The following is a 25,180-nucleotide window of genomic DNA, read 5'->3' as shown; positions in this document are numbered from 1 at the left end:
GTGGGGGGTGGTACAATGTGGATTTACAAGAATGGTACAGGTGGTGGAAGACTCAATAGGAACATTCAACAGAGAACTGGTTAAATACTTAAAAGGAAAATTTTACAGGGCTATTGAGAAAGAGCAGAGAACTGGAATTAATTGAATAGCTATACCAAAGTGCCGGCAGAGGCACAACATTACCTCCTTCTGTGCTGTACCAATCTAATTTCAGTAAGTGACTGAATAGTCTCTCTACATTCAACTGCTGATAATTTTGTCTGTTTGGGCTGAAAAGGGTTAAAAAATAAATGACTCTTGGTTTGCCTTGTGCTGCGAGTATTTCATTTATTTCCAAAGATAGTAAAGCTGATTCAGCAAAAAGCATCCAAGCGTCACCTACACCAGGACAGGATGAAGCCCGAGCCAAAGCAAAGTGAAATTTATTGAAAATCATTTTAAAGTACAGTCCACAGAAAACAGAAGCAAAACACTATGAGCGCTAGAAATCTGAAATAAAAACAGAAATGTTGGAAATACTCAGCAGGTCAGGCAACATCTGTGAAGAGAGAAACAAGGTTTATTTCAGGTTGAGAACTTTTCATCAGAACTGGATAAAGTTGGAGAAATAACAGGTTTTAAGCAAGCTCAGAGACAGAGAAAGGCAGGAGGGGGGGAAAGAACAACAGTGGAGGGTATTGGGTGGGCAGCAGAAGAGGTTAAATGACAGAAGCAAACGACAAGGTAAACAAGGATGGTAAAACACTTCACATGCAGCCTTCTGGGCGCAACATTAAATTCAATGATTATAGATTATAACAACTAATTCGATTTTTTGGGAGAGCAACTGTTGCTCTAGCCATTTGCCTCTAGACGCATTTTTTATTTCTTTACTGTCCACATTACCATAGTCTACTGATAAATGGATCTGGCTCTTAAGCATGAATGGCAATCCTACTGTCCTACTTTACATTCTACAAGGAACTTTATGCATATTGCTCCAGTAGTACCTTTGCTCCTACTGAGATAGCCCAGATAAAAATCTCACTTGTTCATACACATTGTTGACTAAATCTTTTAGCAAACTAAAATATAACACTACGATTGTGCATGATTATTTGATGTGAACAAGCCTCCCTAATTGTGTGTTGGTGTCAAATTTACACAAATGCATACAGGTTTACCATTTATTATTATAATACATTAGTGTTTTATATATATTTTGGAAGTCTTGTGGCGCAGTGGGGAGTGTCCCTGCCTCTGAGCTAGAAGCTCTGGGTTCAAGTCCTACTCCGGGACTTGATGGGCAAGGAAGGTGCATTCATAATGTAGCCGAACAGGTTGATTATCCACTTGTAAATCCTTCTATTATGCCTAGACTGTAAGAATGAGAGTATCCAAGTCAGCCATGTATGATGTGGAGTGGCACTTCTCAAGCTATAGCCCTTGGTGACAGGCTTTACAACTAGATTTCAAAACAAACACAAGCCCTTGCTTCATCTACCACTAGACAGGGGAGAGAATGAAGGAAGGATATATGTCATGGAAAAACTCAGCAGGTCTGGCAGCATCGGCGGAGAAGAAAAGAGTTGACGTTTCGAGTCCTCATGACCCTTCGACAGAACTTGAATGAGCATTTTTTTTTGTTTTTATATAGGATATATGTCATGTTGTTACTGAAATTCCCTTGTAAACAATGCAAATGAGATGGTGTACATGGTCCAGAAGAAGAACACGTCGCTTCACAAGGTGGCTTTATTCCCTGTCATTGAATCAAAAGCAAAATGACAGCAAACCTATATGACTATCCTGAAAGAATTCACCATTGGCTTTCAACCTGACTAGCCAGCAATTGGATTTTGATATTCTCAGCTTGCATAGAACCCAACATGCCTCCAAGCCTCAACCTCAGCCCCCAACCAATATCAAGGAAGCACTGTGGCCTGAAGTGTAAAGTCACAATGTGGCTGAAGAGAACCTGCACAAACAAATCACATGCATAATTATGCGATCTCATTATATAGTTTAAACAAGGAAAATTCAGATCAGAGGCACCTACATTATGTCAGCCATGGTTCAGTTGGTAAGATTCTTGCCTGGGAATGACAAGATTGTGGGTTCAAGTCCTACTTCAAGACCTAAGTACAAAAATCAAACCTGTCACTCCAGTGCAGTACTGAGGGAGTGCTGTCTTTTCAATGAGATGCTAAACTGAGGTCCTGTCTGCCTTTTCAGGTGGATGTGAAAGATCCCAAAGAGCTTGGCATTCTTGTCCAAAAATTGCATGCTGCACTTCCTACATTACAACACTTCAAAAGTACTTTATTGGCTGTAGGTACTATAAGTTGTCCGCCGGTCATGAAAAATGCTGCATAAATACAAGCCTTTTTTTTTTTACATTCATGGTTACTAAAGTCTCAAACATTATTTATTCTTTGCTGTAGTAGGTTATTGTTTTATTCTGCACCTGGGTCTATCACTCATTTCATAACCTCACAAATGGAGCATAATATTGCCAAATATGAAGCCAAGTTCAACATTTACCCAACCAGAACCAAGCAAGTATTGAGTAGAATTAAGATTGCATTATAACAGTACATCTTCCTTTCAGCAAACTGTTCTTTTAAACTAATTATCTCTGCTCAGAAAAGAAACAGCCTGAGAACTGTGTAATGACAATATACAAATCTCAACATACAAAATAAAACAAATAGATTCAAAAACAAAACAGGAATCATATATATTAAACTAAGGGATTAAAATATTTCCTCACCAATTTCTGCTTTTTTATACCAGGGGTACTGAGAGTAATTGTACTGGCTGTGTCATTCCATTGAGATCAGCAGACCAGGCATTTTAGGGATCACAGTGGGACTTCACTCACTACAATGCTGCCCTTGGACTTTTCTCCTTTCAGATACCCAAGAACTGAAAACTGATCAGGCAGTGATGCAGGAGCAAGAAGTGATAGAAGAACATGAAATTGATGACAAAGAAATACTGTCACTTACTCTCGCACACTCAGCCACCAAAATAGTCATTGACATTGCGTGAACATTAAAGGGTAGCTTAGAGACAGGGTCTTGGTGAGACAATGGGGCATGACTGTTGGGTATGCACATAGAAATGCTTGGTGCATTGGTGGGCCTGTCAGAAAGCCTGCATGCAATAACAAGGAGCATGGAGGAATCTGGCACTAACCTGGCTCAAAGCTTTATGCAGAGCTTAGAACTCACTGTTTTTACCAAGAAGTGGTGGTAAACTCCATTAATACATTTGCAGACTCAAAAGTGACGTAGTCCCTGATGTCCAATGTCTCAGCTTCCATTGCACCACAAATCGAAGACACCCAATGTTTGAATGCTGCACCTGAAGTTCAGACACAAGTCGTGCAAGCTCAGATTGCTGCCATGCCGACTCAGACTTCTCTGAGCACAACTGGGGGTTCATGTGCTCAAAAGAGCTTGCAGGGTCTGTCAGTGGTCCAACAATCTGTGCTCCAACACAACAATTACTAGGATTGCTAAGGTGCCACCCCACAGGAATCACAGTGGCTCGATGGAGCACATACTTGCTCTTTCAAAATGACAGCATTCGTCCTCCCACTGCTGCTACTCTGCCAGTGTCTTTGCTGTTACCTTTCAGCCAGCCAACCCAATCTGCAGCCGTCCACCCTGAGTCCATCGAAAGCCAGAACTGCTCGAGATCATTCTGCAAGACCCTCTGCAGTCTCTCCCACTGAAAGTCAACAATTTTCCACCAGCCATGTTTCAGTCACTGGGTTGGCAATGAGAAGGACACAGGGCAAGTCAAAGGCACATGAAGCACAAATATTAAGTGAATTCACAGGTGATTGGATGACTTGTTTGGAATATTAGATGATCTGTTTGATAAACCTGGTTTGGAAAGTGTGTTGTGGATTTTATTTCAATAACATGAGCAAGTGAATGCTGTGATGGTCAGTAACAGAGGGATGGTAATGTGTGGGACTGTTGGAGAAGGGGGAATTGGCATTGAGTTCATTGGCACCACAGTCAGATGAGCCAATCAGGGATAACTTAGCCAGAAAACGAAGTGTTGGTTGCCTCATCCTCCTCCATTCCTCCTGTTCAGCTGTTCACCATGTGAGGCAAGGACAGTGCCTTCACAATGGCAAGATTGTGCAGGATGCAGCAGACTATGATAAATCATAGCATGCAGTCTGGAGAGTACTGCAAGGCTCCTCCAGAGCAGTACTGGCACTGGATGCATTGTTTAGGCACCCCAATGGTCTGCTTGATGACATTTTATGTAGCATCATGGCTTTCAATATATGCATATTGCCTGCTTATGTGTGGACTACACCATGGACCCATGAGCTGGGGTCAGCAGATAGCTCTTGTCATCCAATATGTAACCTCCTGTCTCTCCTAGGGGCACAAATGTTAATGGAACAGTAGACTAGCACAGGATAAAGAAATTATGACTGCTGTTACCAGAGGCATTGACAAGCCTGATGTGCTGAGGTTGGTCACATACCAGCTGCACATTGTGGTTAAAGTACATCCCTGAATTTAGATTTGGCATCAACAGCATAATGTGCATGCAGTCACCCTCCACCATGGAGAACCCCACAATCCTGGCAAAGCCATATACTCACTGCACTTGTCTCTTTCTGGAAAACAATAAGGCAATGTTTTCCCGTCTCTCCTCATTCTGTGTGCCAGTCACCTTTCTTATGCAGCTGTGGATGATGAGATGCGAGATGTTAGAGAAGTCCCTGCTCCAGCCTGGAAGGAGCCTGATGCAAAGAAATTCATGACCAAGGTCACCTTCAGAGCAACTGGCAATGCTGTCCTTGCCATGTTCTGAGTCTGCCTGTGAGAGGTGGCAGATTTCAGTGAGCACCTTCTTGGTGAAACAGAGCTGTCACACATACAGTTCCTTACTGGAGCTGAGGTAAAAGAATTGCTCCCTGAAGTCCTTGGGTGGATATGGCCTCCTGCTCAGAGCCCTTCTCCCCCTCCTACTCCCTCTTCAAGCAGTTTGTCCTCCTTTGTTTCCCATCTAATTAATCTCCCTAATGTGCTACAGGCCAAGGAGTATAGAAAGTGAAGCACCCACTTGTGGGAGCAAGTTACCGGAGCAGAATCTTTGAAATGAGAACTTAGGCATTCACCACATGCCACTCCACTCCCTGTAGACTTCACCAACGTTAACAGTGCAAACTACCATAAACTTCAACTCACTCAACCACATCCAGTAGAAATCAAACAGGAACTAACCTAAAAGCAGCTGATGGTCCCTTTAAATAGCACTGATGGGGGTGAGGGGCCCCTTCCTGCTGCAGAATCAATGATCATCTGAGCAAGGTTAAGAGAGAGCAGTAGTTGGAGCATTGAAGTAAAAAATATTACCCCTGACAGGACTAACAGGTCATCAACAAGCAGTGGTCCCTTTAAAATGGGCACATACGTGGATGCGCAGCGATCTTAAAGGGGGCCACACAGCGCAAAAAACCAAGCCGCTCATGGCGAATGTATACCAGAAGGTACATTGGTTACGATTTATCAACTCTGCATAGTTGGTAATGCTCCCAGCATGCATACACCAGAAGTCTGCTTGTGCATTACATTTTGTACCCCAAATGGCAAATGCAGCGGTGTAAAAACAAGCAATATGTATACAAATTTGCAGCCCAAATTTTTTAACAGTGGTAGCAGTTGCTGCATTAGTCCATCAAAAATTACAATTCGATTCTGTTTTATTGCAATCATAACACATATTGAAACATCATTTACAGGAAATTAATTTTAACGGCATTGGATTAAAAACCCATTAATGGTTTATGAAGTTATTTGCTGGCAAAAGTATGAAAGGTTAAAAGATAGCAAATTTCACAATTTAATGGAAACAATTTAGAGTCACAAGCTAGGGAATTCTACTGCTTTCAAAAAATATCTAAAGTGAATTTAAAGGTGTTGTATCAGTCCCTACAGAGATCAGTACAATTTCTAGTTTATGTACTGATTCACTGACCTTTATACTTTGCACATGGAAACCTGTAAATGACATAACCCCAAAGGTAACCAGTGAAGATCAATGACATCAATAAAGAAAGTATACCAATCCCTGCTGTGGATAAACCTAAAAGCTGGAGCTTTGTCCAGGTGGCAGTTAACTTCTAAATTTCACTTGGCATTGGTGACATGCCATTTTACCAACAGAGACTCCACAGTTGCTCACCACTTGAAGGTGTTACCATTTTGGTAGAGACCAGTAACTTTTTTTAAAAGTTCAAAATCCCATAATTCAAAATCCCAGTTATTAACTAAAAGAATGAAGCCACAACATTCCACAGCTTAAAACAGAAAAAATATATACAAACATCAACAAAGCAAGCACTAAATACGATCTATCCTATACTCTAGCATCTAGAATTAACATGAGTTTAACATGAATTAACAGGCAAATTGTGGTCGAATCTAAACTATAAATTGCACATTTGATGGCAGATACAACTAAGACAGATGTGATGAATTGGCTCAGCTGCCCACTCAGATTTTGGTGATCACCCTCATTCACAAAGTACTTTGAACTCTGTCTTCCTCATGAGGAATTTCAGCTCCTCTCTTTTCTTTCGGAGCCAGTCTGATCACCAGCTGACAGCAGCGCGCAACCATGAACATGATCTTCACCAGAAATGGCACAAATCTGCAAAAACCTCCTTAACTTATTCTGGATGGGGTAAACCCACCTATGTTATCTTCCAGTAACAGAAACAGCCACAGCAACTTATTCTCAGCTTCTGGATCTGGACTTTTTCAGTCTTCTTCAGCTTGCTTGTACTGCACCAGTGGACTTATCAATTGCTACTCCTCAGCCTTGACTGATCTGGGTCCTTTAATACATTTCAACCAGGCTTAGTTTACCAGAAGTTCTGATTTCCAAGACACAAAACAGACTGTGCCCAGAAAACCATGTACTTACCATGAGGTCTTTGTAAATAGTTCTTAATAAATAGTTTCAAGAGAAACTACATACTGGCTATCTCAAATCACTCGGAGAATAAGCAAAACCTCATCGAGACAAGGTAACACTCGCAAAACATTTATCTGATCTGTTTCCCTTTCTGTTCCCTTTTCAGTTCAGTTTCTGTTTTAGTTAGGGTCTGCCTCAAAAAAATACAAATTACATTTTAAAATATTGTCTCAAATGTAACAGCAGATTATCATGTCAAACTCAAAATATTGAATTTTCAACATTTTTGGAACAGAGGTGCAAATGCTAAATCAAGAAAGTCTTTAATGCACACAAAGTACATTGTTTGCTTTCAATAGTCTGCAAAATACATTACTGTAGCATGAGTCACACTCTGGAATGAGTTTGAGGTTGGACTAACATCATAAATACAAGAGGGGTAATTTTAAGCATTTGTATTCCCGAAATGGAAAATTGCCTACCAGGAATGCATATCAGGTTTTCGGGAACATTTACCTCCTGATATTCCACCCATTAAAATAAAGTGTATTTCTGCATAACATACACGCTTAATGATGTTTACTTTTCATTTAAGTGTTTCTGTTTTCATTATTTATGCTCACAGCAGCAACATGCTTTAAAGGGAATTACATTGTGCCACGTGATTTGAAAAGAAGTGATATTAATGCTCGCAAAGTAACACATTGAGGAATGTTGAATAGAGAACGCTACATTTGTTTGAAGCATGTTACATATAGAATGATGCAAATTTAGGAATATGTTGCATATAGGACCCTTTGAATTCAGAGTATGTCATACATAAGATAACACACACATAGCAGTGCATTCAGTAAATAAATTAGTTTCAAGGTAACTTTGATTCAGTTGGACACCAAATTACCACAGATCTATGATGACTCATTCACAATGGTGTGACTCATATCGCAAATTATTAGACGTAAACATTATGCCTTGTCTGTATTATTATCCCTACAGAAAGATTTGTTTCTTTCATGTATTTCATTTTTAAGGATCCCTTGCTCTCAAATGCTACTGTTAGTTCAACCTCCTCATGTTCCCCAGCAGGGAAAGCAGGCAGGGGACCAGTTTCAAGATCTTCACTAATGTTACTATATCACTGGCCACTTAGATATACAAGAACAGCTGTAGAATAGCTATCTCATTATAAAAATGCCATACTTGGCAACTTACAAAATTCAGAAAAGCTGACCAACAGCTTCAAAAAAAGCTGACCCAGTTCCATAAGGCATACAACCTAAAAAAAAAGCCTAGAATGGCAAAACAGCCCAAAATGAAGTCCTATAATCACTACCACTTCAGGTGACTGCATAAGCCAAATTTCTTTTTTGTTAAAATGTTTTTCATATGAATTTCATTAGTTCTAGATAGGATTTTCAATAACGTTTGGGATTATGGGCTGAATTTTCTGAATAAATTGGGAGACAGGAGGGCTGGCAAATGGCAGAGTAGAGCATCAAGAGGGGAGTCCAGTGTCTTCCTGCTACCATGCCATTTTGCCAGCTACAGGAGTGTTGGCAACTTGGACACCCTCTGGGAGATCAATTGAGCTACCTAAGTCACCATTCAGTGTCACTTCCTACCTCTCCAGCCTCCCAGCAGATTCCTCACTTATAGGCGTTCCATGGCCCAAGATAGGCCACCCAGCGGCAATGGACACCCTTGCAGCAACAACACCACTGGTGCTCTAAGACCATTGTCTCGATCGTGGGGGCCTGCCTGCCTGGCCCTGGCTCCAACTCAACTCACCTGTCTTTGAGGGCATCCCACCAATGAGATAGCCTCTCCCTGCATCTGCAGCTTCAGCACTGCCCACCACTTGTAGTGGTGCTGATGAGCTGCCCTCCTTCTGATTGGGCCATCAAATCTTGATGGGGGACTGCCATCCTTAATTGGACAGCAGCCCCGGCGGTGGCCTCCTAATTGGTCACCACCAGAAATATGCTGCCCTGGGTGACACTGCCGGCCGAAGCGGCATCGCTATCTGGCTTTCAGCCCTAGAAGCAGGAATTCACCGTTACCAGCAAAATTCAGCCCCAAATTTCAGCATTTACATATACTAGTGTCAAAGTCCACAGGCCCTAGCATCGCAAGAATTACTGATTTGGATATGAACAGGGGTGGGTTACATAGGCTGAGGTGGGATGGGGGAATGGAGTTTTGGACAGGAAACTATGGAATCTTAACTCCACAGCACATGCTTTTGTACCTGACAGTTTGCCCATCCTGAAGTCAGCCTGATTGACAGGCTTAGCTTCAATCAGGCTGCGAGGACTTCAGGGAAAGCCACAGGAGCAGGTAGGCCTGATTCACAGCCTGGTGCGAGTTGGCCGAGGCAGTGTGAGGGGTGGGGCGTGGTGGTAGTGGGTAGGCGGTCCAGAGTGGGGTTGCCATGTAATTCTTAACCTCTGACCTGCTTTTGTATCCACTGTATTTGCATGACTGGTCCAGTTAAGTTTCTGATCAATAATGACCCACCTCCAAGATGTTGATGGTAGGGGAATTCAGCAATGGTGATGCCTTTGTCAAGAGAGATGGTTAGATTTTCTCTCGCTGGAGATGGTCAATGCACAGCATTTATAAGATGAATGGAACTTTTATGATGAACATTTTACTTTCCACTTAATAGCCCAAGCCTGAATATTGTCCAGGTCCTTCTCCATGCTTCATTATCTGAAATGTCTCACATGGCACTGAACAATGTGGAATCATCAGCGAACATCCCCACTTCTCACTTTATGATGGAGGCAAAACCATTGAAGCAACCTCAGCTGCTTGGACCTAGGGCACTGCCCAGAGGAACTCCTGCAGCAGTGTTCTGGGACTGAGATGATTGACCTCAAAAAACAACAACCATTTTCCTTTGTGCTATGTATGACTCCAGCTAGAGGAGACTTTTTACCTAATTCCCATTGTTTTCAATTTTATTCAGGGTCTTTGACACTACAGTAGGTCAAATGCTATCTTAATGGCTAACATTTATATTTAGACTGTTGCATGCTTTCACAGTGAATATGGGCATTGTTTCATAGTTTGCCATGGTGAGATTTGAACTCTTGATCTTGGGGTTACAAGCCCAGTACCATAACCACTTGGCTATTTAGGCCAAGCTAAATGCTATCTTAATGTGCAGTTATGGTCATCTCACCTCTGGACTTTAGCTTTTTTGTCCATGTTTGGACTGAGGCTGCATTGGGATCTGAGCCAAGAGGTGGAACGTAAACTGAGTAACAGTAAGCAGGTTATTAGTCAGTAAGCGCTGCCTGATAGCTCTGTTGATGACATCTTCCATTGCTTTGCTTATGGTTAGGAGTAAACTGATGTGGTGGTAATTGGCCAGATGGACTTGCCTTTTTTTTTGGACAGGACATACCTATGCAATTTCCCACTTTGTCAAGTAGATGCCAGTGTTGTAATTGTCATGGGACAGCTTGACTAGGGGCATGGCTGGAAGAAGTAGTTGATGCTGGGGTACAATCCAGGGGTGCTCATCTTTCTGCATCTTGCACAAGTGGATATTCATCACATATGACAGAAAATGCTAGCTAACCAATCAACAATTGGGGAGAGGGGAACTGTTCCCCACTTGTCCTATTCTCATACATGCAGGCACAAAGACACAGTTCATTAAAAGTCATCAGATATTGATCAGCAGCAGGAGAAGGTAGTTGAGGCCAAATGTCACCATCTTAGATGTGATTACGTAACTCAGCAGAGAACAGTGATTAAACCTGTGAGGCTTCTTGGGCTGTACAGCTCAACTTCACACAGAACATTGCACTTATTAACTGAACCATTGGGAACATGCAACAACTTCTTGCCCCGAGTGAGAGGCCAACAGGTATCATGCCCTAAGACCACATCTGAAGCCAGACATTGTGAACAAACGCAGAATGAAGTTCATACGTCACCAGTCAGATTGCTATGTGAAGATTGCACAGAACTGGCGTAAACCCAGAAGGATTGACAACCGAATGCGCAGGAGGTTTAAGGGTCAGATTCTGATGCCTAACATCGGTTATGGCACCAATAAGAAAACCAAATACATGCTGCCATCAGAATTCAACAGGTTCCTGGTCCATGATGTCAAGAAGCTGGAAGCCCTAATGATGAGCAACAAGACTTACTGTGCCAGGATCGCTCACAATGTCTCCTCCAAAAACCGCAAGACAATTGCGGAGAGGGCAGCACAGCTTGCAACCAAGATCACTAATCCTAACACCAGATTATGCAGTGAAGAGAATGAATTAAGTGTCCTGGCATAGCTACATCTCTTTAATAAAGGTTTAAAGTACAAAAAAAAACAACAATTTGCAATTATATAACACCTAACACATTGTAATTTGTCCCAAGAAAACTCACAGAGGCATAATCTGACAAAAATTGGTACTGAGTCAAAAAAGGACAGGCAACTAGAAATTTGGTCAAAGAAGTAAGTTTGAAGGAGTACCTTAAAGTTGGAGAGTGAGATAGAGAGGAGTTGGGTGGGAATTCCAGAGCTTTGAACTTAAATAGCTGATTGAACTGTAAACAATGATGGGGCAAAGGGAGTAGGGGATGAACACAGAAGGTCAGATTTTCACCAAGTCATAAGGACATTTAAAAATGGCAGGTGGTACCCAATTCCCTCCACTACTCCAGGCAACTCCAATTTTTAGTGGCATGGGATAACTTGGCCAGCTCCAATGCAGGGTTCAGCATCTCCTAGGCCCCAAAATCTTTGTGGCGTTGGCCAGCTTCTCCATGACTCATTGTTCACAAGTCCTCAGAGTAGTTGAGAAGCTTAGTCTGCATTTGGGAACCTTTGGAAAAGTAAGGTCAAAAGGCTTTACCAATGCTCCCATCCATGCCAACTCAGGCCAACTCATGACCCCACCTAGCCCCGCTTGACCCCACATACCCACCATGCTAATTCGTGCCCCACCCAACCCAATGGCCCCTCATGCCCTCCATGCCAATTCATGGCACTTCCACGCCCATTTACGCAGCATACACTGTACTGGGCCAACAATTCCAATATTGTAACAATGGCATGTGTGGAACGGCTTAAAACGCCCATTCATAATTTTATTTTAAAAAACTGCTGCTGCAGCCTAATAAAAATGTCAATCATCCAGACCTTTAAAGCATCAATAACAGAAACTATAAGCACCTGACACCTCTTTATCTTGTGCAAATAAACATACAGTATTCCACTGACAAGAGAGATCACAGAAAAAAAAAGCTTATTATAATATTATAAAGCTGTCAATAAGGCAAAGTTTTCCCTCCTCCCCAGCTGTGAAACCTTTTATAAGATCTGTGCTCTCAGCCAAACATGCGTAACGAGTTGGCATGGAAAGTAAAAGGGCCATGGGAGGGTGGGTGGGGGGGGCATAGTTTCACATGAGTTGGCCTGGAGGTTGCACAGGGAGTGGTGGAGGTGAGAGGGGTGTGAGGGGTGAGGGCTAGAGGGCCTAAGATATTAGTAAACAACTTGAACTAACGGCAGAATTTAGCCCTTGCCGGGCGGGATTGGCGGGGGTGGGTGGAGGCGGTTGGGAAGATGATCAATGCCCGCGACTAGGGCCAGCCTATGATTTCACACTGGCGGGCCAATTAAGGCCCACCCAGCATGAAATGTAAGTGGTAGCACTCAGCACTGCCTGCGCAGGCGGGAGGAGGGAGTGCGCGCTTGCAAACCTCCCTGAGGTACAGAGCTGCCTCAGGGAGATGAACATTTTTCCAAATATAAAATAAAGATTTCAAAAATGTAATACAACATGTCTCCTATTGTGACTCTGTAACATGGGCAGGGACATGTTATAAATGAAATATAAAAGTTTTTATTTTATTTTTATTTGCTGTTGGAAGCCCGTGGATGAGGCTTCCTAAAAAGCGCAAAGGCCACTTGGTCTTTTCGCCTGCCAATCAATTGTAAGGTTGGACAGGTAGCGCAAAAGTTCTTTTAAGTACCTTTTTAATGGCTTTATTAGGCCTTTTAATTGTCAGCAGGCAAGCTGCCAACTCTAGCGCATGGTCGCTGGCCAAAATATCTCGCAACTATGCGTTGACATCGGGATGCTCGCCTGACACCAATGCGTATCATTTTACGCTCAAGCAGATCAGGTGCACGCCTGCTTGTTGAGGTTAAAATTTTGGCCTAAGTCTCAGAGAACACGGGTGGGCCTTTTAAAAAGCCTGCCTTGGCACTTGGCAGCCCCTGTGGCATCCTCTGATCTGCTTCTGGAGACAGTGTGCTGAACGCAATCCCACACCCCGCACCTACCTCCCCACTTCCTGAGCGAAAATTGCATCAGACGGGACACCTTCTACCCAGGCGGGTGTACTGAGTCAGGAAATTTCCCAACTCCAGCCACCCACTCCTGTAGTGAAAATCTGGCCCAGAGGTTTTGGGGGGTTGTTAGGCTGGAGGATGCTACAGAGTTAGGGATGCACATACTTCACAAAGCAAAGCGTTCAAAATGAAAAAGTACAAAGGAAACCCAGTCCTAAAGGAATTAAAGCTGCTTGATGACAACTCAGTTTAGATTTCTTAAAGATGCCTATCTGAAAGTCATTGAAGGTTTATTGAAATGTGCAGCACTTATATACCTAGTTGCTGAAAATTGTTGAACAGAATTACACATAAAATCATTAAAGATTTATTAAAAGACACTTGCATACAGTCATGAGAGTTATTAAATAGTTTTGAAATATGAAGGCTTGATAATTGAATCTGAGATCAATAATGTATAAGCTATTATTTTATCAATTATATTCCCAACAGCAGGATGGCACAGCTTCACTCTACCTCTTACAATTTATAGTAAGAAAATGATTTACTCTAAATAAGTAAGGCCACCTACTAATAGGTTAAATAAGTAAGATGTAAACAATGAAAAATCTCTTATTAAGTTCTAGCTTTAGTTAGCAAATCAATTAGATTTATCTTAGCCTGAGACACAATTAATTTAATTTGCGAAGAGCAGTACTTTGTGTATGCTCACCTTAATAGATTTTACCTTTTATCAATAGGTGAAGCAGGTTAAAGAACAGTTGGTACCATTTAGACTTCCTGCACTAACTGAAGCTTTCCAGCTTTTAATTAGTGTTAAAATGGTCTGGTCTATGTGGATCAGACACAGAACAAACTTAGTACCATGATATTATTATCCTTAGCTTGCGTCATAGAGCTTCTTTGTCTTTAGCTTCAGTAATATACTTAAGCACATACGTCAGTGAAATATCTGACAAGCTGACTGTTGACTTTTGCAGCCACTGATCCAGTCATTTTCACCACATCATTTGCAAAACAGCAATAAGGTTGTAAAACAGGGAGAGATAAAAGCCTCTAACATTCGCTTAAAAAATACATCTAAAATTTGAATTAGATATCACAATATATGGAACAATTTTGGGAGCAAAATGTTCACCCAAAACCACTGAAGCGGTTATACAAAAAGGCAGAATATTCAGCAATGAATGTTTTATAACACACAAATCACTCCAGTTATTGAATCAGTAAGTGTGCAGGAGAGATCTGGAGAGTCCTCAACTTGTTTTGCTCTACTTTTACCGGTAATCCAGAAAAGAAATGACTTATTAACATTTTTAAGATGCCACTAATAATGTTTGACAACACAGAAAATGGGTTAATCTTGAATGATTGAAATTTACACCCTGTTTATATACTAGAGTACACAATCGGATTATTTTTTGCTGAGTAGATTGAGCTAATTGTGATCCCATAGGATTATTACTGAAAGCTGCCACCCCAGAGTCAGATTGCAAGCTTACAGGTATTAAGAACTTTGGTGACAGCATTTTAATGTACATGAGACACCATATGAGGCAGTTAGACTCAGCAAATGGGATGTTTTTTTGCTAGAATGAAAGGAAAGATGGGCACTTATATTGGTTCATTGTTTCTCTCCAGTACAGAGCAGATATCAAACCTGGAATCTTTCCAGTGAAGAGGTTTTGTGTACAAGGGCTACGTTACCTAGAATTAGGTCGCAGATTAGCCATGATCACTTTGAATGGCAAAACAGGTTCAAGGGGGTAATTGACCTACTCCTATTCCTATGTTCCAATGAACCTTGCAGATCACATTTAAATGTTAAATCCATGGGCTGCATTTTGCATGCCTCCTTGGGGTGTGTTTTTGGAGGGGGTGCATAAAATAGGGCAGGTGCCCAACCCAGAAATCAGCAGCCTGCACAACGCATTTAAATAAATAATCAAGGGTCAATTAAGCTTTTCAACAAGGCAACTGATGCTGAAATTACGCTGCCCACGGCATAATATGGATGGCATGAGCAGTCGGATAGGAGTGGGCCCAACTGTTGTTTTGAAAAGGTTTTTTTAAAAGGGCAGGAAGGAACAGTGGGGGACAGCTCCCTTAAGATAGTACCCCCCCATTATTCCTACCATCTCGCCCTGTAAAACACAACACCCCCAACAACCCAGCTCTTGGCACTGTCAGGACAGCTGTAGCTGCAGACCAATCGGGTTGGCTGGCATCTCCCATAGACGGGACTTCCTAGTGAGAGGCAGGGGTCCCACAGGCAGCTGCCTAGCCCACCTGCAGTGCGTTACAGCTGTGGGGTGGGCTGGCATGGAGTGAGTTGGCTACACGACGACTTTGTTTCCGGGTGGGGGGTTGGGGGGGGGGGGGGCGGGGAGCGGGCCATCTACCCCTCCACCTGTAATATGCCCCCCATGTTCCCATTGATTTGTAAATATCTCAAATTGTGGATTTTAACAGATCTTTGCGCTCTGGTTTAGGATTTATTCACCAATATGGCACCAACAGTGCTGAGAACAGCCCTTCCCATACTTACAGGTCCACAAATTCAAAATGGATGAGACAGGGAGTTAAAATAACTAACTTGTGTGAAAAGCTATATTGCCAGGGCTCCTGGGACATAACTGAGACCTCCTTGATGTAGGACCTTCAGGTTAGTTTGGCTTACACTTACCAGCTGAGCCATTGGGATAATTGTATATGCTTTGGGGATGCAATTGACCTATGCCAGTAGCTTGATATGGACTCATAGCCAATTGGCAGCTGGTTTATCATTGCGCTCAATAAACATTCCACTGGTGTTCATGGAATGAAAGTTCAAACTCTTTTTGGAGGATGGAATAGTCACACTGTCACTTTTACTTGTCTTGAAAGTAAAAATCTTGGCAAAATTGCCCAAGTCAATGGAAAATAAAAGCTAGCAATTTTTTTATCACCCATTTCATGCTACTCTGAGATAAAAATTTTCCCCTTTCTTTTTCCTTCCACAGATCATGTGTGATCTTTTAACCAGCATTCTGCCACAAATATTTAATCTCCTGAGGAGCAGTTCTGCATAAAGAATCCTTAATCCCAAAGCTAATTAAGTGCAACACTCGAAACTATTGTTTCCATTCATTTTATGGTATGATAGCTTACTCTTAGGGCCGGATTTTCACGGAGTTGAGCCAGATCCAGAGTCACTTAAAATAGTGGGTAGGACCTGAGTCCAGGATTCCCACCGCTATTCTCGGCACCAACAGTTTTTGTCGGGGTGGAATAAGGGGGTGTGGATAGCGAGCCTGCACCCTGCACTCCAAGCCTAGCTGGCTCCATTGTGTGCATTGGCATCTCCTAGCCCCAAACAATGTTTGCGGATTTGGGCCAGCTTCTCTGTGGCTCGTGGTTCACAGTCCCTCAGGTAGCCATGCACCATAGTATAGATTTGGGAATCTTTTGAAAGGTAAGTTCGCAAGGTCTTACCCATACCCCTCAGCAGTCCTTATGCCCCCACATACCCTGTGTACCAGCGCATTGCCAGCTCATGCTCATCATGTCTCATCCCAGCATGTCCTATTCTGAACTTCAGCTTAATTTTTATATTTTAAAAATGGACACAAAAGGCTGAAAATATGGATACCTTGACAGTCACCTGAGTTATTTAGTGGATTGAAACTACTCCCCTGTCTCAAGAGAGAATAAAAGGAATATGACTGATGTGAATCAATGCCCTTCCCCAAAACCAATCCAAAAGTGTATTATCAAATTGAATGGGTCATTCAAAAGCAAAGACACCGTCTCAAACTCCCAACATGTTAAACCACAACACAGGATGTTGGAATCAACACAGCTTCTTATTTGCAAAAAAGTTTGTATTTGTGAAAAGGTCACATGATAAGAGGCCATGTTGCCATCTACTTTTAAAATCAGCTAGAAGCTGTCTGCAGGCAGTTGCACCAAAGCCATTAAAGTAGCTGCAGAAATTCAAGCAGCCAAGGTAATCAACCGTAATACCTTATAAGTGGGATATCACAATAGAGAGAAGGACTGTCCCAACCTGTTCCAACTTTGAGTTCACCTGAGAACCAACCTGCTGGAAATTCAACCACAGGAAACCTCATAGCCCGCTGAGAACCCTTTGTTTTACAAGACCCTCACTTCAAATTTAAAGCATCAACTTCCTTCAAGAAACTGGGCCTGCCTCGCGGGAGACCAGAGGTCATAAACCAAAGACTGAGTGTGCCGTAATTTGTACAAGTGTACTACCTTAGCCTGTAACTAATCTTCTTGTGTGTGTGTGCATATAGGAATGAGTGTGTGAGATGTTGCATTTTAAATTCAGGTTAAGTACGTGAGGGTAAATAACGTTCTTTTGTTGAAAACTCACAAAATCTTGCTGTTGAATTGTTTAATTAACATACACACTTCAAGAGGTAAGAAAGCACACTATCTTCCTAGAAAACATGGGGCAGGATTTTTCAGTCAGCGTGTGGGGGCCAGCCCAAAAAGCCGACACATAAACTGACGCGCAATGACCTCGGGCGTGCATCCCGACATCAGTGCGCAGTCCCGTGACATTTCATTCGGTGGGTGCACACCAGAGTTGGCTATGCACCCACTGATATGTAAACAGACTATTATGGCCATTAAGAAAGTTATTGATATCATTAGTAAGGTTGGCGGGCAGACAAAAAGGCCAAGCGGCCTTCACGTTTTTTAGGAAACCTCATCCATGAGTGGGATGAGGTTTCCTAAAGCTTTTATTAAATAAATATATATTTTTTCCTAAATATAAAAACATGTCCGACCTCATGCGACACAGTCACATGAGGGGACATGTTTAAATAAATTTTTCAACCATTTATTTAATTTTTTGAACTTGATTCAATCTCCCTGAGGCAGCTCTGTGCCTCAGGGAGATTGAAGTGCTCAATAGTGTGCATGCGCGAAAGAGCACTGGCCTCGATTTTCCCTCCTCCCCCAGTTGCACACGTAGCGCTGAGCCAAATAGTTAAAATCCAGCTTCTATCTTTTTAATGCTGTTGGTTGAGGACCAACTATTGGTCCAGACACCAAGAGGACACCCTGTCATATTCAAAAAGTAAAATTGAATCTTATACATCCAGTTAAAAGGCTAGATGTGGTCTTGTTTTAAAGTCTTATCCAAAGGGCAACATCTCTGACTGTGCAGCACTCCTTCAGTATTGCACTGACGTGTCAGCCTGGATTACATCTTCAAGCCTCTGGCGTATCTTGAACCCAGAATATTCCTCTAACTCTAAGCCATATTGGACAAAACAGCTTTTTGATAAACCTCTAACTGCATAGCTACATGATCCTCTTTCTTCTCCTCATGGGAGAGAAAGGTTTTCCTATTTCAGGGATAAACGAAAGCATTTTTGTCATCATCTGGGCAGTTATCTGACAAAATGGATCACCCACCCGCATTTGAAACCGTCTGATTTTCACTCCATTTGATCCACTTTCCCAGATTACTGCCCAGACTGCAGATATCGATATTTACCTCCAAAATGTTAGCATTAATCCCCACCACCAACATTAAACCCTCCTCCCCCTGCCCCCACCGCCCCTAGGTCAGGTACAGCATAGCCAGCTATATAGTTGTGTTCTCTTCACTCTGCACCCGTCACCTCATTTGAACCATAAGCTTTATCAGGGAGATTCAGTTGTATCAACATTATTTGTTCCCTTTTTCCACACCAGCTATCCTTATGGTCTACTTTGAGTAAGGCTGACAATTTAATCCTAATTAGTGGCGAATTGCTTTCAGCTCTGTGACATAGAGGAGCACCCACTATAAGGTAGGTTTAGCCTGCCCAAATTAATTTAAATTAGTTTCCTTGTAGTTGTAATATTATGGAGACTTTCATCCTATTAATTTGAAATGAATATAAATTGAGGTTCTGGAGGAGAAAAAACACTGCAGCAATTATGCTACTAAAATGAATATTGTGTTTATACTAAAGAACTGTTCCAAAAAGCTTGTGTACATACAGTCAGTTAAAGTTACAACTCATTACAATTCACAACTGGTAGCTGTACCTTAAGATATTCGTGGTACGTATGGAAATCCAGAAAGCCTGGCACTGTGGGCAGTGTTTACATTTGCCACTAGGATGTCGCTATCTCTGGATGGCACCACAGAAAATCACCTCTTCAGGCAGGTGTTAGCGGGTTTGGATGTACCAGTGCTATGAGGTTAAAGCAGAATTTAGTCACTGTGCATCAACACTAATGGGCTTTTTATGTGTATAGATCAGCTTAAATTGCAGATGAACAGAAATGGATAAAGGCTAAACTCAAGCTGAGCTTATCCATAGATCGGGTCTGGGGTCAATCTTGGAGAAGGAAGTGCACGGGCCATCAGCATGTGCAACATTTTTGTGGAGTGTTACGATCCCAGCTGATGTTACCACTGGACAAGTCAGATTCTAGAGGGGAACCTGACATGATAGATCCTAACCATTTTTTTGAAACAGTGGAAAAAAGTTACTGGACAAATGTAGAGGAGTCTGCTGATGAACTTTTAACACAAGGGATAAAATGTTTACTAAACAAGAAAAATTAATTATATTACACCAGGCAGATAGGTTGGCTAGATCTCAATACAAACCCAAGAATATTATTCAAATATTCATTATTCCCTCACTCCAGCTATATCTTTACAGACACATACAAATTTGGAAAGATAAAACAATTTACCATATCCATCTGATACTCTAATATTCAGGGTAAGGATGAGGTATATGTGAATTAACAGGCGAACTGTGGTCAGACACACCACACTCAAAAATAAATGACAGATGTGACCAAACCAGATTCCATGGATCTCTCAACAACCCACCCAGGCACTTGTCACACTGTGAGCCAAATGGGTCTCACTGAAACTCTGTGTTTCTCACAAAGGTTTCCAATCTCCAAATTTGAAGAACTTGCCTTGGAATTCTCTCTGAATATCGCTCCCACTTGAGTGGCTTCAACAAGGAGTCACCTCCAGGGTTTCAATTGTGCCTTGTGAGATTCCTTTCCCCTAGATCTCTGAGTACACTTAAGCTTCACCTTCCAAGCACACTTTCAGATCTTCAACCATGCCAAGCAGAACACCACTGCTCCAAAAGGCCCACAGTAAGGAGTCAACAACCTTCAGCTGCCTCCTCGGATCTTCAGGGCTTCTCTCAAGCCCACTTTGCTTAAAGTCTGCTCTCCGGAGCTCTTTCTTTAATTTGGAGACTTTTTCCCTGCTCCTGTCATTTATCTTGATTCAATGAGATCTGTCTCCAAACCCTGTCTTTGTCCCTGCCTGGGATTTTCTTCTGGGACTTCTTTCTATCCCACTCCCTGTGTCGTGCTCCGTTGGGACACCTTCTCTGGAATGGCACTCCAGTTCAGGTCACCTGACATGTAGTTTTGCACCGTTTCACTTCTTTGCTTCTGAGCATGTGCGCAGGGCTGGTTCCTGACCTAAGACATGAAAATGGATGAACTGCGCATGCGCGGCCATTTCCCAGCCAGTGCATGCACAGAAATCCCGAGGCTCGCTGGAACTGTAGCTCCCGAACTACGGCTGCCGATTCAAAACGAAGGTAAGTATCAGGTTTTGTTACAGCAGGCAGGAAGACCTACCTGAAGTTGTCCCCAGAATATCTGGGGTGTGTGTGGAGTCGTCATCAACAATCCCTTTAAGGACCACTAGTTAGGCTGCTCATTGCCTTGTACATTCCTACAATTGGTATAGGGCCCTAATTTGCATATGCAAGCATCCTCCCTTCCTCACCCTGCCTGGGCTAGAGTTTACTATAGTGCATCCCCTATATTCATCCAACAATAAGTGGGTGACCAGCAATTGCAGATTGGCCCCATTATTCCTAAAATCTGCTGCAGTTTCAGCAAAGTTACCATGACAAAAAAGGAATAGCTCCAAGGAAATTCCTAGCCGTTATCTTTGAAATTCACAAACCATGGCTGTTGCAGCCGAGATCCATTATAAGTTTCTGGCTTGTACCAACTCAATTGTTCCAGAAGCAGCCATGGGAATCATTAGATCAAAAGGAATTTGTTACAAGAAAATGGATTGGTAGTGAAAATGCTTCCAACCATGAAACATTTTCATCTTTGCTTTTCAGCACAACATGAAACCTTCCATAGTTGGTTACATTTCATCAAACTCCAAGACTGTGGTAACTTGACACAATCTAAACTGTTTAAGGTCCTGCCAAGATCTCTGCAACTCCATTATCAAAAATGATAGATTGTGCATAATCTTTATAAAATGAAGATTCCTAACATTCATATAATTATTAAGTTTAGTGGCTTTAATTTATTTTATTCATTCATGGGATGTGAGCATTGTGCATTTATTCAGGCTGGAATTTTCTGGTCCCATTGGCACTGGGCACCATGGCAGGCAGAGAGGGACAATATGGAAAGAAGGCCAAAAATTGATTTCACACCGTTGTGAAACCAGTTTGCGATCAGCTGCTCCACCCGTCAATGGTGAACTACATTTCCTGCTGCCATATATTGGAAAACTAATTTTAATACTTTAGCATCTCATTATAAGCCCAACTTTCCGGAATCATCCCCCCCCACCCCCAACCCCCCACCCCCCCAATGCTGGATCATCCAGGCATGGCAGCTTGTGTTTCACAACTGTACATAAGGGTTGTGCACCTGGCAAGCTGCACTTCGCTCAGGACTTCGAGGTTTGTTTGCCTAACTTGCTTTGGGCAGCAATGCATGGTCATCAGCACCAGGCTTCACAGACAGCACCACATCACTTTTAGGGGGGCTCAGGGGCAGGTGTCTTCCTACCAGACCAGCCGTAAGGCAGGAATGTCTTTTCAATGGCTGCAGGGCTGGGGCTTGCTTGGAGAAGGGGGAGAAGTGGCCTCAGGCAAGGGAAGATGCTGCTGGATGAAAGCTGTACTGGGGAAAGGGGGTATCCCAGGGTGTGTGCGGGGGCACATGTTGATCTGTGCAAAGTGACCACAAGATGGTGTAGGTTGAGGAGGCAGTCTCCAGAGATGAGGCGAGATGGAGATGTCAGGTTGTGTGTGACAGAATGAGTGGTGATGTCCTTTGAGCTGACAGTGAGTGAGATGTCAGTGAATGTGTGATGGCCTCGTGCGTATGTGAGATTAGAGTGATAAGATGGTTGCCTTACCCTGGCGGCAGAGATGAGATCATTCATCCTCTTTCTGCACTGGATGGCCAACCTCTTGTGTGTAGCATTGGTACTAACTATCTCTGCCACCAACCCCCAAGCTAGAGTGGTGAGACTGATGGGCCTCCTTAAGGCCAGGGCTGGGGTAAAGGACATTGTGGTGAGCTTCTACAGCATCCAGAAGGCATCCCAGGGATGAGTCACTGAATCAGGGGGCTGCACTCTTCTTGGCTTTTGGGGCTATGTCTTCACCACAGTAGTCCTGGGCTGCAAACATTGAGAAAAGTGAACTCATGGCTACAGTTTAAATATTGCACCCTACATGAGGAAGCTACAAGGTAGCAGTGTGGCGGGCAAATTGGAAGCCGCCGACCAGCAAGACGGTCTGTTTCCTGTGGCTGCATAATTAATTAAGCGGGAATGGGACAATATGATATGAAAACTCACCACTGCAGCCGGCAGGTAAAACAACTTTTTCCCACCCCCTGCTGCACTTGAAATCTGGGGCAATTCTACCGTCAGAATATTTTTCTGGGAAAAGAAAAGCATCTTGTTAGCTCTTTGATATGTTGTTGGTTGATCATATACTAAATATGACTGGTACCTAGAGTCATAGAGTCACAGAAAAAGACAATTTTTCTATCAAGTCTGCACCGGTCAAACAAATACCTAACAATTCTAATCCCATTTTCCAGCACTAGGCCAATGGCCTTGTATGCCATGGTATCAAAAGTGCACATCCAAATACTTCTTAAATGTTATGAGGGTTTCTGCCTCTACCACCTTTCTATAATGTAATATTCTGACTGGATCAAAGGCTAAAACTCCTATTGGATAACTGATTTCCTCCAACATACATGCTTTCCATGGACCGAATATGGATATTTTTTGCATTGCAATGGGCATCACAGCTCCTACTTAATATCAAAAATTAATTGAACATTTCTTGGTCTCATTTATGCAGCATCTTGGATCTTATATCAAATGTTTTCACCTAACAAAGCTTGGAATTGTCTGTCATTTCCTTTCCCGTCCCTTTAATGCAATTAAGCATCATATTGTATAAAAAACAAACATTGCGCCCCTTTTATTTCCCCCCTTATACAAGCCCTACAAAATGCTAGGATTGTACAAATAGCATTATCATAATACAGAGCTCTTCGATATAATTGTCCATGATGATTATTAAGTTTGCCAGTATTAGATTGCTGTGTTTCATTGAATCTGTATCTTCTAATATTACTTATTTCTTTTAGACACTCCAGTGTATTTACAGTTCAAATCTTACATTTTGCATTTAATAAAAGTCAATTTAAAAACCAAATATTATAAAATGCCTCTTCTCCTTCACATTCATTTAAAAATAAAAACATTTAATCAAACATTGACAAATTTTAGAATTAATATTGTCACGACTCACTGGGGATAGTGTACTGCAATATCAAGCCCCACTGCTCCCTGAGCTGTGACAAATGTGAAAAGATTCATCAACCCACCTAATTGTTTAATTTAGGTTAACAGAATACAAGCACCAGGTTTGTAAACTTATAAGTAAATAACTGTTTATTGAACAAATTGTCTTTAACCAGTGGCAAAAGAAAGAAATATGAACAGCTAATTTTTAACACTACAACCTAAACTCTAGCCCTTCTTAAATCCCTATACATGCACTGACAAGACACAGAAGACACACAAACATGGGTTTTAAGGATGAGGATAAGACAGTTCAATAGCACCAATTCTGGAGTACAGGATTTGACGGGTTGATTTTGATTGATGTCTTCCAAATTCCTTTCAGTTCTTTGTTGATGACACAAGGTGGTCTTCCAACACTTTCAGTCTTTAGTTCACTGGTTGAGCATTTGCTTTCAATATCTTTAATGGTGATTTTCCCCTTTTCCTCTTGACAGGGGTTTTCAGAGAGAGAGCAGGATATAGAGATATGAGGATTTTTTAAAAAAGCAGCTAGCTATTAATGTAGAGTTACTGGAATCTGACACACACAAAGGTTTTAGGTCTTTTCCCTTTTCAGGCTAGGAGCAATTCTGCTGCACTACTCTCATACAAACCCTGGTCACCTGGTCAGGAGCCAATTAAAATGTTGTTGCCAGGCAGTTTCCCATTAGTCCGGACTCCTCCTCAGCACCATCCTGTCTTTCATGGCACACTCTGTTCCAGGACAGCAACATTGTATATATCCCTCACACTGTTCCAGGAGACATATCTTTCAGACTGCAGCCATTGTAATTTTAATCCACAGTCTAACAGAAATTTTATAGGTGTTCTTTACATGCCTCCACCCTTAAATGAGATGAAACACCACTTCAAAGATGCACTTCATCACAAGGTATGTGACACAAGGACAACAACATGATACTTACTTCCATTCATTCTTCCTCTAAATAGAAGAACACCATCTCTAACTGTCCCAGTATTTTCGTATTGGCTAATTGAATTATAGGAGGTTCACTTTGTGCACTGTCTCCTTCTCCTTCTACCTTACTCTTACCGGCTCTGTTATCCTCCAGTACTTCTACCACCGGGCATACTTGCTCTTCCCCATCATCTTCCCTGCGATGATATTGCTTCAACATGTATATGTCACATAACTGTTTCTTCTTCCTACGCTCTGGAGTATCTATCGGATAAATTACTTTATTAACTCTCATAATTACCTTGTAGGGGCCACCAAATTTCACTTTCAGGGGTTCACCCTGCAAAGGAAATAATATCAATACTTCATCTCCTGA

The 25,180-nt window shown here is 42.2% G+C and overlaps 1 protein-coding gene across 1 annotated transcript; it reads left to right on the top strand.

Moving 5' to 3' along the window:
- The first annotated feature begins 5,437 nt into the window (after positions 1-5,437).
- LOC121276041 (60S ribosomal protein L32-like) lies at positions 5,438-11,243 on the top strand. The gene is made up of 4 exons (XM_041183987.1): positions 5,438-5,509; positions 9,195-9,276; positions 9,911-9,926; positions 10,820-11,243. Exons 1-4 carry the CDS (start codon positions 5,438-5,440, stop codon positions 11,241-11,243), a joined length of 594 nt encoding a protein of 197 aa, XP_041039921.1.
- The last annotated feature ends 13,937 nt before the right edge of the window (positions 11,244-25,180 follow it).

The sequence above is a fragment of the Carcharodon carcharias genome, chromosome 3 (genome assembly GCF_017639515.1).
Source record: "Carcharodon carcharias isolate sCarCar2 chromosome 3, sCarCar2.pri, whole genome shotgun sequence".
NCBI lineage: Eukaryota > Metazoa > Chordata > Chondrichthyes > Lamniformes > Lamnidae > Carcharodon > Carcharodon carcharias.
The sequence above is the reverse complement of the archived record's forward strand: the minus strand, read 5'-3'. Positions and strand labels throughout refer to the sequence as shown.

Excerpts from the sequence above, each read along its gene's own strand:
- LOC121276041 (XM_041183987.1), top strand. The coding sequence starts at position 5,438 with ATGCGCAGCGATCTTAAAGGGGGCCACACAGCGCAAAAAACCAAGCCG. Across the intron at positions 5,510-9,194 it reads TGGCGAATGTATACCAGAAG|TTTGCCCATCCTGAAGTCAG; the intron begins GTACATTGGTTA and ends TGTACCTGACAG.